We start from the raw sequence: 15,972 nt of genomic DNA on the forward strand, positions 1-15,972 counted from the left end.
AGAAAATTTTAAGTAGAAGTGAAACTCTTTGCACTAAAAACTACTAATTTCCCAGAATTTTACCCAAAGATATACAGATACAAGGATGTATATTCTGATTATGATTTTTTACCACCAAACTATTTTTTATTGAAAAAGATTGTTCCAAGTAAAAAGTATTTATTTAAACTGCAATTTTTTTCCAAAATCTCCTAATTTATTCACTTTTTACAGAAATTTATTTTTCTGTGACAACACAGCGTATTTCTCAGGACTTTTAATTCTAATCTATATAAAATCAAGCGGAAACTTCCAGAACAAAATAGTGCAGTGAAATTTTTTTTATTTATACAATCTTCTGCATCTTATTTGGTCAAAAAAAAAACAAAAAATAAATTGCTTTAATATCAGTTTTTATTCCCAATTTCAGGTAATTTCTAAGTTCATTTTTTTAAGAATTTTTTTTTTCATTTTTTTTTGTCAATAATCTATTAATAATACCCACTATCATTCCAATTTAAATAGTTCCTTGGTAAAAAATGATCACCTATGATAATGAGTTGACTGAGCATAGACGTGCATTTACTAACTTACCATCAACAAATATCCAAGACACACATCGTTTCAATATCTCCTTCAGCAGAGTTGACAGATGTTTGAGCTGCCTCCCGCAGAGGCCCATTAGTCTCGCTGCCTGAGGATCTGGCAACAGTGTGCCCCCACACTCAAAGAGAGGCTTGCTTAGTTCATTAATGCACTCCCTGATCACGGATGACCTGTGCTTCACCCACGACATGAAGAAGCTCAACGTCACACCCAGTGAACTAGCACATCCATTTGCGGTGTCTACTGCACATCGGATTAAATACGACAGCATGTGGTACTCGAGTGCCAGCGACAGAAGGAATTTGCGCTGCTCAGCCTGAAATATGAAGAAATAGTAAGGGGTGAGACACATCAAACTTCTCAAAATTTATCAACAGAGCCACTATAGTAATAAGTTTGCTTTCATGATTCAGCTTTCGAGATCAAAGTTTAGTATCCACATTATCATCAAGATTATATCTTTCCAGGGTTGAAATTCGGCATCCCAAACACTGCTTAATTATAAGTACAACTCCATGACAGTAATTATAATTAACACATATCAAAATTAACCATTTTAATTCATTCAGAGTTTGAGAATATGATGTAAAGTCTACAAATTAGGGTGAACAAAAAAATAGGAAATAATTTTTTAAGTCAGCAATGGCAGGCTGCAGAAAAAGTCATGCCCTCAAATACAAAGCAACAGGCATGATTCAACGTAAAAAATCTTCAGAGGCCAAAAATGCAGAGAGAGTTACAAAGAGAACATAAGGTAGGAATTAACACAACATACAGCGAGTGGATTAGTTTTTGCAAGTTTCCAATTGTGCTTCAGGACAAGGAACTTTGTTTTCATCATATAGAAACAGCTTATGAGCTCGGAATTACTTCCGTACGTTGGTCCCTTGTAACTTGGTCAGATGTGGCACTGGAATGCCAGCCTCAACTATGATTGAAGACTGACTGAATTGAATGAATTAGGAACTTGAAGACTTAAGACTTTAAAATGTAGAATATGCTAATTCATTTCATTAGGTATCACTTATGTAAATATTCTACACCTAAATACACAGTAAAAGGTATTACAAGCCAGAATAGGTCTGCTTCCTTTAAAAACAAAGTTACTCATGATATGGCATCATATGGCATACCAGAGACTGCCTTGTATCATCTGAATATTGTCAGAAAGGAATCGCAAACCTTGCACCATTGTTCAAATTTGCTTGATGCAGCTATAAAACCCGGTCACATTGCACCCCACTCAGAAACCATTATACTCTTCAGCTTAACTATTAGATCATGTGCCAGTATGAATTGCGACCGTATATTCCACTTATCTAGTGCTTCTCTCATCTGTGTATTGGCACTCTCACTTCCTCCTATTCCAGCATGCCCCGGAATCCATAGGAATGATATTTCAACACTCCGAACTTCTAAATCTTAGAGAGTTGACTGAATCTCCTGAACTAAAGGTGGAAGGCAAAATGTCCAGAAATGGATTGCAGCGCACTAAATGAATTCAGGCAGATGGGAAAGCATCTCTCTGCCATTGCAATGGATTTTCCAAAGGGTGAGTATAATTGCAAAGAGCTCAGCTGTGAAAATGCTAGAGAGCAGATACTGCTTTACTTGAATGGTGTCATGATAAGCAGTAGTTCAAAAAATTCTTGTGCCATCTTCCGATTAGGTTAAATTCTCAATGCACATTATGAAAAGTCATGTTCCTACACATTTAATTCCAAATATCTTCAGTTAAGTCCTTGCATTCAAAGTGTACTTGCCTTTATACCTGGTGCTCAGACAATATATTTGTAAGTTTCTCTGGAGCAAGAGGTGATTAAGGAATTGCATCAAGTTAATGAAGATACAGTATGTCAAACAGTTGTTAGGAAAAGAAAGTTTAACACTTTGAAATACTTAAATACTTTGAAACAAAGGAAATTATTAAATAATGGGAAAATAAACCCATGGAATGCACACCAGATTGGTCTAGAATCACTAAATAAAGAACACCAAAAACAAAGATACAATAATACAATTGATTTGCGGGTTTATTAGTTATTATTACCAAGAATGCATGTTAATAACTGAAACAACTTAGCACATGAAATAACCTGGCATTCAAAACTACAACTTCATCCAGGGGCATTTCTCAAAGCTATTTATTTCTAATTTTAAGTCCCGTACAAACAGTCAGAAACAACTTCCTTAATCACATACCATGAACTATGGACCAGGGATAAGGATTTTCAAAGATTTATGGTAATTATATTCCATATGCACAAACTAAGAATTTTGACCCATAGCTTTGAAAAATGGACTGTACATTATTGGCCAGATAAGTGAGGGTACAATTCACCTGGTTATAAGCCTTAAAATTCGTGACAAAATTCACATATTCAGGTTTTAGAGTTGACTCCTTCCACTAGTTCACCTTTGGTTTTCCAGAAAGTTCTGATTCTCTGACAATCACACAGCTTGGGTTTATCCAGATCCATCGCCCAGATTTCATCCCAGAACCCCCGGGTCAGTAGTCAAAAGCTCTACCTACTATGATACCAAGTTACTATCATTCACAAGTCTACAATAATAAGCCTACACAAATATGTGTTAATAAACTTACCACAGGAGTAGATGCAGGATTGTGAATATCAACGTATAAAGGTTTGAGACCTGCAGTGATGCATTCGTGGAATAATGCAGAGGGATAAAGATATGTCCTTGAGCCACGATTCCGTAATATAGCCAACAGGCTCCTCTGAAGACCCGGCGTTGACATTTTAATTACACACTTAGAACCCAGAAGAAATGATGACTCTGAAACAAAGAAAGTTATGATTGATGTTAGTCAAGAAATAATTGTAACAGACAAAGAGTACCTAAACCCCCATTTACCTTTCCAATGGTAAAGAGAAAATTGCATAAAAACATTTATTTACATAACTTTCAGATAATTCCTCATGGACAAAAACATTTAACATGTTTTAAAACCATTACTTGTATTCCTCTAAAAGACTGCAAATACAATTTCATAACTCAAGGGACATTTCTATTTACAGTCTACTTAAATATGCATTACATTGAGTTCTTTTAATACATAGAAATTGGAATTAAACCACTTGGCTTTTCCACATAGAAATTTTTTTATTTACTACCTGGGTTTCGTTAGGGTATAACATCATCAGGTAAAAATAAAGGTCTAACACAGTCTATATATCTCTGGACGGAGGGGAAGAGGAGGAGCCTTTCTTCCTACCTCAACCAATCCTTGCTTTCCTCCCTCCTCTTCCTTCCATCCAGAGATATACATTTATTGTGTTTGACCAGTATTTTTACCTGATGATGTTATACCATAACAAAACCTAGGTAGTAAATAAAAAATTTTCTAAGTGGAAAAGCCGAGTGGTTTAATTTCAATTTCATTATGAATATTTTCTACCAAGTGACGCCAGAAACTGCTTTATCTCTTCTTTTAATGCAGTTATCACTTTCAGAGGAAAAAATAAAAAAACTGGTTTATAAATGCTGTAATTTGCTCAGTGGTCATGTTAATAAATTTAGCTTTTTTCCAGATTTTCTCAACAGAAGAGCCACTCCATCCAGAAAAAACTATCAGAGTGAGAGAAAAATGCTACGAATAGCGAAAAATTCCTACATAAAATAATGGGCAAAAACTCACCAAAAGCTAATGCGGATGGAAAAAGATGTTCCTCTGGAATCGGGACTGCAGCTGGGCAGAACCTTGAAATGGATGTGGGATTGATGCGAGCAAAGAGAAGCGGAATGCCATTCGCAGACATAGTCTTCTCTGTCACAAATGGTAAGGTGTACGTTACTAGGTGAGGGTGTCCTGGATGACTGCTCACACCCTGAGACAAGCAGTCACCATTCAAGTCTGATGAGAAGAGCATCAAGGAACTGGCGCCAGAAGGCATTTGCTCCCTGTACCACTGGTTCAAGTCAAAGACCGTCAGACTGTGTTGCAGGTTGCATGGTGTGCCATCCTCGGCAACCTGCCATGACTGCCACACCAAACAACACAGGCTCAGGTCATTCTCGGCAGAGGACACTAAAAGGTCATTGACAATCATTAATAATAATACTTTATTTGTCCAGTGATTTTTTTGCATATAAAAATATACGACATGCCAAGAAAAATATACAAGGATACATACACAATCATTGCTGTATGAATTCATCTACAGAGCAGAAAATACTTCTTTATAAATATTGATTAAGTTGATCTTCGTACACAGACATTGATTTACAATTGTTATGTCATCATGTAGCCTGTTACAGAGAAAATCTAATCGGGGTAGGCAAAGGATTAAATCACTGGAAACAAGCCAGTGCCTGTTTACACAAATCACATCTGGTTTGTGTTCACTCAAGAAGTAATTTCCATTTTAAGTATTTCATTGCACAAACACTGAATGAAACACTGTCAAAAATTGCATATCCAAAGTGTGTATGTAGTCGAAGTCTCAGAGAAAAGCACTCTCCAAAATAACATACTTAAACGCACAGATCATGATGCAAAATTTTGCCACACAGATCTTCATCTATGCTTACATAGAAGAATGCATAACTGCCCCAAGAAACTTTATAACTGATTAATTTCAGGGGATGAAACCTTATTTCCAGGATATGCTCTTTTAAAAATCCCATTATTTCTTCTTTAGTTATTTCTGAATTGAAGTTCAATAAATGAAGAGTCGAACACTGTGGCACTCCCAAAAGAGAGAACTTCTTATCTGACGGACAGATAATTGAACAAGGGTTTCTATGTTTATATCTGACAAAAGTGAAGTCATCATTTTAATGCCAGATTCCTTACTCATCATTTATTCACTAGATGCTTTAGACAGGATACCAGAAATGCTATTAATTCCAAAAGCAGAGCCAGGTTTTCTAAGCTTTCAACTACCACCATGCCTGGGTGTTTTGAATTACAACTCACTGGTCATTCATATTCACAGCCCACACATGAACATCTCACAACAGGAAGATTAGTACACTGTTTATCTTGTATGGGCTTGGAGAATAAGCCCACAGAAATGGACAGAACGGGAAGTGATAGGCAAGGTGGGGAGGAAGAGAGAACTGTGGGGAGAAATCCAAAGGAGGCAGGAAAGAAGGATGCTGAGTGTTTTGATTGGCAATGGAATGCTGAAGACTGTGATTGAGGGAAGAATTTTTAGAATGCCCAAAAGAGGTAGAAACAGGAGAGACATTGGATGGAAAAAAGGGAGACAGGAAATATGCAGAATTAAAGAGAGGGTTAATGTAGTGTCGCATGTTAGGCGGTGTCCTGTGTTGTATAGCATGTGCCCATCCAAAACCTAACTTAACTCGTAAAATACCAATAATAATAATTCTGGTATTCTAAATGATTATGTTCCATATTATGCTAAGCTACATCTTATCAGCTGAAGTTTCCAATGAAAGATCTTCTTAAAACAAAAAACTAATTGTATCTGATAACATTGCCGCTGGGTTGCTAGGTCCAGCCCTTGTCTCCTAACACAGATGCAGCAGTTTCGATTCCCTACACTGTAATATTCCTTGTTCATGATTCTCCATTGCATATAATACTTGTAATGTGGTTAAATGTAAGAGATCCTAATTGCACCATAAAAAAATGACATCATTATTATTCAGCACAAAATTTGAGCAAGTCATATAAACCTTCAATTCCCATTTAGTTCAAATTTTCAGTTGAATCATTGAGGATGCTTGGAGTTTCCTGAATTATAAATGTGCGTGAAATAATTTTTAACCACTAACAAGGCATTAGTGGGGAATTGTCTTTATTTTAACCCTGTGCCCAAAAACAGAAAGGTTCAGTAAGGGGAGAAGGAAGGGAAAAGGCAAGCATGGTTGCCATGTCTTCTTTTATCATGTCAGTGCACCCTTTATGCAAGTGTCCTTAAGTATCACCTGAAACCTAGAAACAGACAGTCATTCTTGAAGTCACATTTCTACTTCTAACGACTCCTGCTCTTCTTCCAGTTACATCTCAAAGAGCATTTGTCAAATATTTAATTGGGATGACGTGAGCAATGATATTCGATTTATTGCCATTTAAAGAGCAATGCTACAACTTCATGTTTCAGTAGAGGCTATAATCATACAAAGAACTTGCTTTAAGAGAGGGGAATTCCCTTGGGGCATTTTGTTTTTTTGTTTCAGACTGCATTTGACGAGAATACTCATTTTTCTACCTTTTCACAAAACGCTGGCAGGAATGCAACATGATGGGATAAAACAATACACTGCATTCAAATGAAAGACAGAACAAAATTCGAGTACACTGCATGTAAATCAAAGGCTTGCTGTTCAATCCGAGTGTACCTTCATCAAATTCAGCAGTTTCCAAACGTCTTAGATATGGAGCACGATCCCTTCCAAGATTTCCATCCAGAGAGAAGCAGGAAATACAACGGCTGATGGTGCGAGCTGCATCCCCGAGGGATAATTCCAATTCAAATCTTCGATGCATTGACACAAAATCCTAGAATATAACAAAGTAAAAAAATCAGAAATCTTAAGCCTCTCACCTGAATATTTAGGGGCCAAAACATGCTCAGTGTACTTGCCATAAGAATAATTTCTTAAAACAATGAGGAAAATTTTAATATTTCATTAATTTAGAGCAAAACATTGATGAAAGGACATTAAAGCGAGAAGTACTATATAAGTGACAAAGTATTGACACAAACGTGATAATGTTGCTGACATTTTCAGTCCCTTAAATTTAAAAATTCCTACTACTATCGTAAGAAGACTGCATCTGCCCAAATAGAAGCAGACCCTTTCCTCAAAAGCTAGCAACATATTTTGGAATAAGGAATGTTAGAGAATGTTGTACTACAAGAGCCCAGTATCCCAGATTATATAACAAACTACCCAAAAGTATCAAGGATACAAAGGGAACTGCTGCATTCAGGCATAAATTAAAAAGATATCTACAGCGCAATATGTTCTACTCGGTTGACAAATATCTCAACAATATTCCCAACTAGTAAGTTCATACTTTTAGTTTCTAGCTATGGTCATGGTCTGATTCATGTTAATGATCAATGATTTTTCTGAATTTGATATTTCACGTGCATGTCACAGCCAATGTTCATGGGTTTGTACCAAACATTTATGTAACTATGAGCATCATTTCTTTTATATATCTTAATTGAGCCTGTGTCTTTGCTCCTCTTTGACGTGCCTTGTATCATGTACATACACCACCCACCTGGTATTTTTGTATTGTGATCTCTGGGCAAATAAAAAGTAATAATAATAATATTTGAAAGATTTTTTTAGAGGCTCTACTTTACTGATGGGTGATTTTTTTCATGACTAATTTCAACAAAAAATAAAGAGCTTAGAAGTGGGCAAATATGGCAAAAACATAAGTTCAATGGAGTGAATGAAAATAATAGAGTTATTATGGCCTACATGCGAGGAAAATATTTACTAAACAATGAAATCAAGATAAAACACTTAGTAACTACACTTACTCTACATTTTCATATTTTTTTATTACTTATTTTTTTTAGTGAGTATAATCTTACACCCCCAGACTTTTCCTCCAAATATTTTTGGCAAGAAGAGAGCATAACAATATACCCAGAGAACACAGTATTACAGAACTAGAAGAGAAAATAGAATGGAAAATTGATTGGAAGATCCCACAAAGGAAGACCAAGAGACAAGTACATAGGAAACAAATTAAGAAGGACATAAAAGAAAGAAGTTATCAGGGGGTGAGTGAATTGATGCTGGATTGTGAAAAATTTAGAGCTGCAGTGAACCAATCTCAGGATCTACAAAAGGATGATGATGACGGTATTATAGAATTTTATACCTTCTTTAGCCCGTTATGGTGACCAAAGCAGGTGAAACAAAGGGTTAGCCAGAATTGACCAAGACTTTCTCGCGTGTTTAGACATACGTACCTGATAAATCCACCCATAAGCATCAATCCATTCTTTGGAGTGGTAATACATGTCATGCATGCAGGCAAAGGCGAGGTCATCTTCGCCCTCTCTTTCACTAGGTTCAGAAGAGCTCCCACTCCTCCTCCCCTCTCCGTCTTTAATTCCTTTGTCCCATTTCCTGCCATACACAGCCCATATGTAACAGTATTTACGCGGATCATCGGCAGGTTCTTGAAATGCGAAGAAAGTTACGTTCCGAGGCTCAGCCATCAAGGAACTTGTGTGCCTGGATGAAAAAAAAGAAAGAAAAATAAGCATAGAGATGTAGCTGAGCTCTACATATCACGATTCATAAGACAACATTAAAAGCATGCTGCATACATTTGACTATTGACAAAGAGCAAATTTTTTTCAATAACAGTGGTTTGAACAATTAAAAAAAAACAGTACATCTGTAATGACCACACAAAAATTGAAATTTAGTTTTACATCATAAAATGAGGCATGATCCTATAAAAATCTTTTATTTTCTTAAAGTTTTGGCAAGAACCCTTGATACGATAGATAATATTCTGAGTTATTAAGAGATGGGTGCAGACAATGATATAAAATAAGTTAACAAGAGGATTATTTATGAATGAGATGTGAGTAAAAATTTCTGTAGCTACACATAACTGAATTACTGTAGTGTTTCATCAGGGACCTGGAGATGTATCATTTAAAAACCACTCACACTAATGAGAGATTTCCCAGATCCCAAACTTGAAAGCAGCCAAATGAGAATCCAATGAATAGAGATGCCAGCTGAGGGACATACAAAGAAGCAGTAATATCCACATGACTTAGTGGCAGACGGTATATGCTCGACGGAGACTCGGACAATTTGAGCATGAAGTAATTATTCACAAAGGATTGTTCTGAAAAAAAAAGAGAAAATTTGCACTGTTAGTTAATATTCTGAACTTTCATTCACATAAGTTTCAACTTGCCGCAAAACCAAAGATAACTATTTTAATTATATGGTTCAACAACATTGTTCATGTTATACAATTAAAATCAAACTTTACGAAACTTAGGGGAATGCAGCAACGACTTCAGCCGAGTCACCCTCAGCTTAATCACTTACTAAAGCACTTTCCAAGACCAAGATGCCAACCCAGATCCCCTCATTTTCAACAAAGTGCTTTCATCAGATTCTCAAGGGGAAGATAACAACATTTATAGCAGCGTACACCCTTCCTAGAGGCCAAAATTGGCATGTGTTTTGGCCATGCAGCCACATAATTTTGAGATATTTAGCATTTTGTTAGAAGAAAGAAGGGAGAAAGGTTCACATCTGATAAAAACTAGGGAAAACCACTATTTTCCTCAGACCCACACTTTCCAAGTATCACAACGCAAGCCAACCTGACCCTACTTTTTATGCAGCTGTGACGTAAATAATGAAAGAAGACGCTTTGCTTTTCCACAAAAAAATGTGTCATCTACAGCCTGGGTCTCATTGTAACTTGAAGATGTTATGCTGTTACTGTAATTCTGTAATATCTTCTTTCATCATGAAGTATTTCCACCATGCTATGCCAGAAACTGTAGTTGTGATGCAAATAAATATCAATTAGTTATCATGAATTATAATCATCATTTTCTCATAAATCGCAGTCATAGTCACTCCCAAATATTATAATGGAGGAATTTTATTCATCTATTTATTTAGCCTTAGTCCGAAAACAGCACTTTTTGGCCTTCACCTCGGACTTTTAACAGTGAAAACAATGGAGATGTTTACAAACACCCAAGCCCTATGTGGAGGAAACCCTCCCAGGCGGGAATCAAACCCAAAGCCCTTGGATTGGCAGACAAGGATGCTACCCCACCGCCACCAAGGCTGGCGATTTAAATTCAAACTAGTAATAAAAGAGGAAAACATTTTACAAACCGTTTCATCAGCCAATCTTACATTGAAATTTACAAGAGACATTTAGCATATTATCCAATTCCCTGGAAAATGATGAGGAATTACTCAACATGGAGGGGACAAATAGCAAAAGTTGATCAACCCACAGATTGGTTTCACCAGTGATAGATCACACATCATAATACAACATGGCATGGACCTATGGCATGTGAAATCCACAATTCATCCAGTTCCTATCCCCCAGCCAATCACAGTTCGCCAGGACGACCTGAGAGATGGGAAATCACTCAGTTCTCAGGGTGAACTAGGGTATTGTCCAGAGCATTCAGATTTGACACAGGGCTCTCCATTCAATAGTCTAACACTGGGCATGCTGAGCTGCCATGCCACCCAGGAGAAAATGAAGCATTTAATTCAATTTTCATGAAGGGAATGCTCTTACTTAACAGCTACCACCAAAAGAAATACAATCCCTTATTTATTATTATTTGACCAATCCTTACCATTTAAAAAGATGGCCAAATGCTCCCCAGGTGCCACTGGGCCCTCAGTGCCAGGATCCCCTGGTGCATGCACAACAACGATGGAGGGGTTCAATTCATCGCTGTGCTCCAGGTGAGGACGAGCTGTGCCACACATATACTCCTCTTCCCCGAGTGGAGATCCCTCATTGACAACACCATCTTCCTCAGATAAACAGAGATCTAACAACAGGACCTGACCCCCAGGTGATAAACCAACAGCCAGAACACCTCGAGCTAACCTCAGTGGCGGAGCCAATGGTGTTGTAGCCTCAGGAATGAGACCAGGATCAACAAGAGCCAATGATGTCACCTGTTGATGAGAAAAATATGGTTACAGATTGCCAGAACACTGGAGTGATCCAGTCTTATCAAGTAACTTCGATCACATATTCACCGCTAATATACTAATACCTATATTCAACCATGCTGATTAGACTTTGATCAACCAACAGATGTGAGAAAAGTTTTGGTGTTACATTGGCTGAGTAGCAGTAGTTTTTACGGGAGGCAACCGACAGCTAAGGACATTTGCGACATTAGGGATGGATGGGAAAGGAAGGGTGGAGAGAAACTTGGCATCGGCTTTAGTCTGCTCTTGTTGAAAGGTGCCAAGGGATCCGAAGTTGAAAGTCCCATCCGAAGGACATCGTACTCACTCGAAGTGCTCTCCAACATAGCACCTCAAATAGGGATCGAGATACCACTGAAAAATATTCTTTGCCACTGGGATTCGAACCTATGCCCTCTCAGTGGGAAGCCTGTACGCTAGCCACTGGACCATTCCAATCCCCACATTAGTTGAAGTTTCATGCTTCAACCCGTGGGTTTTCTCGAGTTGATAACAGTTTTATCACCTTCAGGAAGAAAAACATGTTCACTTTAACCAGGTGTTCCCAGGAATGGAACTGGAGCTGCTATCAAACCTAGACAGCGTGAATGAGCTCCAAAGACCCGAGAGAATAAGTTTGGTGTTGTGGCTAACATATTGGCTTCACACCCAGTGTGTCTGGATTCAAATCTTAGAGGTGGCAGAATATTTCAGAGGTATCCCGATCCCTCCTTGGGGTGCTATGTGGAGAGGACTTTAAGCGAGTATGCCGACAATTAAGTGGGACATTAAACTGTATGACCCCAAAGAATCTTTTGTTGGCAGAGCACTCAAATGCCAGCACCACGGTTCTCTCCCCCCGTCATCCCTGAACATCCTGCCCTGACCAAATTATTCACATCCATCCCTAATGTTGCTAATGACTTTAGCTGCTGGTTGCTCCCCCTGATAACCACTTGAATCACTACTCGAAAAATCTGACAGCACAATGTACACATTAGCATTTGCTTCATACCATAATTACAGGATGTCCGCTGACTGTCCACAATCATGAAATTCTGTAAGTTTCACGTTCTCAGTGTAAGGAAAGGAAGAAGGAATCCAAGAAACATATCTGTATCATTTCTCAAATATATAATAAATGAAAAAGAAACACTTTGTTCCAATCCACCAATTTATAATAAATGAAAAAGAAACACTTTGTTCCAATCCACCAATTTATTACCGGTACGACTAGTTTCGACGCTACGGCGTCATCCTCAGGTACAAAGTTTAAAGTCACAATCATAGTATATATACTCTCTTCTGGAAAGGGTGGGGGAGTTGTGGGAAGAGGGGGCGGGGAGGGGAGTACGGGGGTAGGTACGAAAGTATGTGGGAGAGGGTAGGAAACACCAGGAAAAGCGTTAGTGAGTGGGGGGGATTGGAAGGTGGGTTAAGAAAGGGGAAATTAGGGGAAAGGGGAGGGGATTAGTAAGCTAGGGATTTCATTGGTCAGTATAATTTGAGTCAATGGCTAATGGGGATAAAGGTACGGGTTAGGAGTCAATGGGAGTTGGGGGGAAGGGGTTATTGGTTCTGTTTTTCTGTTATTGCTAGGGAGGCTTCCAGGAGAGGTGATACGTTTTCAAACAGAATGTCATTGAGTAAAGGATGTTTCTTCATTGTTCTCCGGATCTCCAACTCTTCCTTCTTGTCCATCCTCCTCCCTTTTTCTTCCCGATGTAGTATTTTGGGGATGAAATCGCTGGTGTGATTTTCCTCCCACAGGTGTTTGGCAAAGTGGGATTGGGCTAGGTTACACTTCTTGTAGCACCTCTTGTGTTCCTCCGCTCTTGTCCGCACCGCTCGACCACTCTGCCCGATGTACCTCGCACTGCAATCCCCGCAAACCATTTCATATATCCCACTGTTTTCCAGTGGCTCAACTTTATCTTTGGTTTTGTTTATGAAAATTTTAAGATTTTGTTTGTTATAGAAAGCAATTCTAAATTTGTCTTTCGGGAATAATTTGCTAATTTTTTCGGACGGGACACCATAATAGGGCCGTCCGAAAAAATTAGCAAATTATTCCCGAAAGACAAATTTAGAATTGCTTTCTATAACAAACAAAATCTTAAAATTTTCATAAACAAAACCAAAGATAAAGTTGAGCCACTGGAAAACAGTGGGATATATGAAATGGTTTGCGGGGATTGCAGTGCGAGGTACATCGGGCAGAGTGGTCGAGCGGTGCGGACAAGAGCGGAGGAACACAAGAGGTGCTACAAGAAGTGTAACCTAGCCCAATCCCACTTTGCCAAACACCTGTGGGAGGAAAATCACACCAGCGATTTCATCCCCAAAATACTACATCGGGAAGAAAAAGGGAGGAGGATGGACAAGAAGGAAGAGTTGGAGATCCGGAGAACAATGAAGAAACATCCTTTACTCAATGACATTCTGTTTGAAAACGTATCACCTCTCCTGGAAGCCTCCCTAGCAATAACAGAAAAACAGAACCAATAACCCCTTCCCCCCAACTCCCATTGACTCCTAACCCGTACCTTTATCCCCATTAGCCATTGACTCAAATTATACTGACCAATGAAATCCCTAGCTTACTAATCCCCTCCCCTTTCCCCTAATTTCCCCTTTCTTAACCCACCTTCCAATCCCCCCCACTCACTAACGCTTTTCCTGGTGTTTCCTACCCTCTCCCACATACTTTCGTACCTACCCCCGTACTCCCCTCCCCGCCCCCTCTTCCCACAACTCCCCCACCCTTTCCAGAAGAGAGTATATATACTATGATTGTGACTTTAAACTTTGTACCTGAGGATGACGCCGTAGCGTCGAAACTAGTCGTACCGGTAATAAATTGGTGGATTGGAACAAAGTGTTTCTTTTTCATTTATTATAAATTGGTGGATTGGAACAAAGTGTTTCTTTTTCATTTATTAAAATGAACTTCCACAAAGTTGAGGCTGAAACTATTGAACTACTCTCAAATATATCTTAAATTACAGGTTGGCAAATTGTACTTAAGCACCAAATATCCTTTTTTCCTGAAGAGTTAATATCCCTGTATTTCACAGGTTTCTCGCAGTTCTCTGGGTGGACAGACTTTTTTCTTAACACTGTGTGGCAGATGTTGGCAATAACCCAAACCTATTTCATTTCATTAACCATTAGGCAAGGAAGTAAAAAAGATGTTTTGAGAACATTTTAACACAATGCAAATAATAAACGAGAATTGTGGGAAGGTGAGATTGAAAGAAATTATTTTCTCATTGTACGAGTAAGTCAGAAGTAAAATAGAAAACAATTTCAACACAGATTCATCAATCTGACAACATTACTTAAAACAAAACAGCAGCAATTTCATTTCTTGATTAGATTTTGTCGGAAAGAATATTTCTTACAAATAACTGAAACATGTAAGATGTCCTCGAGTTTACTTTCTTACAGAGCAACTTAACACCTTACAACAATATTTGCAATTTGAGTAGTTTCAGCCGTGATATGGTGGAATTCAAGCGTAACAATGACCAAATTATGACACTTCTCCAAAAGATATATTTATGGCACGGACAGTTTCGATGTGCAGGTAACAAAATGCTGTCAAGTACCGTCTTAATTTAGGTTGCTTATAGAGTGACGAAAAATAAGACGGCAGTTGACAGCAGTTTGCACCTGAAGATGTGCCCAAATCCGATGCCCAATCATGATCAGTGCTGTTCCAAGGCTTTTTCTTAAAATTAACAAGGAAACCAAATATCGTGAGAAGTGAACGCTCATCCTTCAGGGTCGTGCATCTTAAGATAATTGTGCCCGGGGTGATTATCAATAAAATTGAGTGCACTTACTTTTCCTGGAACTTGAATCGCCTTGATTATTTTGGATCCACGGATGTCAAATAAGCACACCATTCCAGGAGACATATAGCAATCCAAACCAACGGCGTACAAGCAAGAAACGGACGTTCCGTATCCATTTTCAACAGTTGGCAACTCAACGGCACATGTTACTTTTGTATTGGTGTCCTTTAGTATTCCTCCGAACGTCCATGCAGCAACTTTTGCTCCGCTATCAGCTGCAACGACTTCGAATTTCGGTCCACGACTAATCCATGCATAGTGGTTATCTAAAACATGAGAAGAGCTATTTAGATGCTGAATTACAATTACGAGAGCAGAAGAAATGAGGCTGAAAACACTTACCTCGGGATAATCCACCTAACAAAGGGTATATTCTACTCTGAGTCTCTTCCGAATCTACATAATCAACTACTGCAGCAGAAAATTCAACTGTTTTGGTAAAACAATTCGGAGGTTCGTGTAGCTTCATGGTAAACCAAACTATTTAAAACCACCCACAAAGATGACGAGCATGAGATTCGACCGTTTCACGGTCTTTTACGAATCAATTTGAGGTTAAAATCGTGAGTTGGACACATTAGATTAAAACGAAACTACATTTCATGCTATAAACTTGCGTAATTTCTCCATTAATTGTCGGCGTGTAAACTTGCAACTCACATAAGCTACTGATCCTTCCTGCGCCTTCACTGCGTAATGTGCGTTCTAACTCGAACCGGATTGGCTGATTCAAAGACCGCAAATCTCAAACAAAAGAAATGTGATTTGAAGTTCCGCAACAATTCGTTTAAGGCGCGTCACTTTAATACGTTCCACTTGGATTAACCTAATCCTATTATGT

General features: G+C 38.4%; 1 protein-coding gene across 1 annotated transcript in view; it reads right to left on the minus strand.

The window, feature by feature from the left end:
* Positions 1-15,737, minus strand: part of LOC139696877 (protein ELYS-like) — a gene marked incomplete at its 3' end in the record, with an annotated part of 34,575 nt that extends 18,838 nt beyond the window's left edge. The window contains exons 1-9 of the mRNA XM_071595757.1: positions 15,474-15,737; positions 15,120-15,397; positions 10,923-11,253; positions 9,238-9,421; positions 8,523-8,790; positions 6,922-7,081; positions 4,247-4,636; positions 3,191-3,384; positions 574-901 (exon numbers count right to left, since the gene is read on the minus strand). Coding sequence (XP_071451858.1) covers positions 574-901; positions 3,191-3,384; positions 4,247-4,636; positions 6,922-7,081; positions 8,523-8,790; positions 9,238-9,421; positions 10,923-11,253; positions 15,120-15,397; positions 15,474-15,600 — 2,260 coding nt within the window. The remainder of the gene's footprint in view (positions 1-573; positions 902-3,190; positions 3,385-4,246; positions 4,637-6,921; positions 7,082-8,522; positions 8,791-9,237; positions 9,422-10,922; positions 11,254-15,119; positions 15,398-15,473) is intronic.
* Between the last annotated feature and the right edge of the window lie 235 nt (positions 15,738-15,972).

Source organism: Hetaerina americana, unplaced genomic scaffold, assembly GCF_022747635.1.
Source record: "Hetaerina americana unplaced genomic scaffold, ioHetAmer1.1.p SCAF_7, whole genome shotgun sequence".
In the NCBI taxonomy this organism is placed as follows: domain Eukaryota; kingdom Metazoa; phylum Arthropoda; class Insecta; order Odonata; family Calopterygidae; genus Hetaerina; species Hetaerina americana.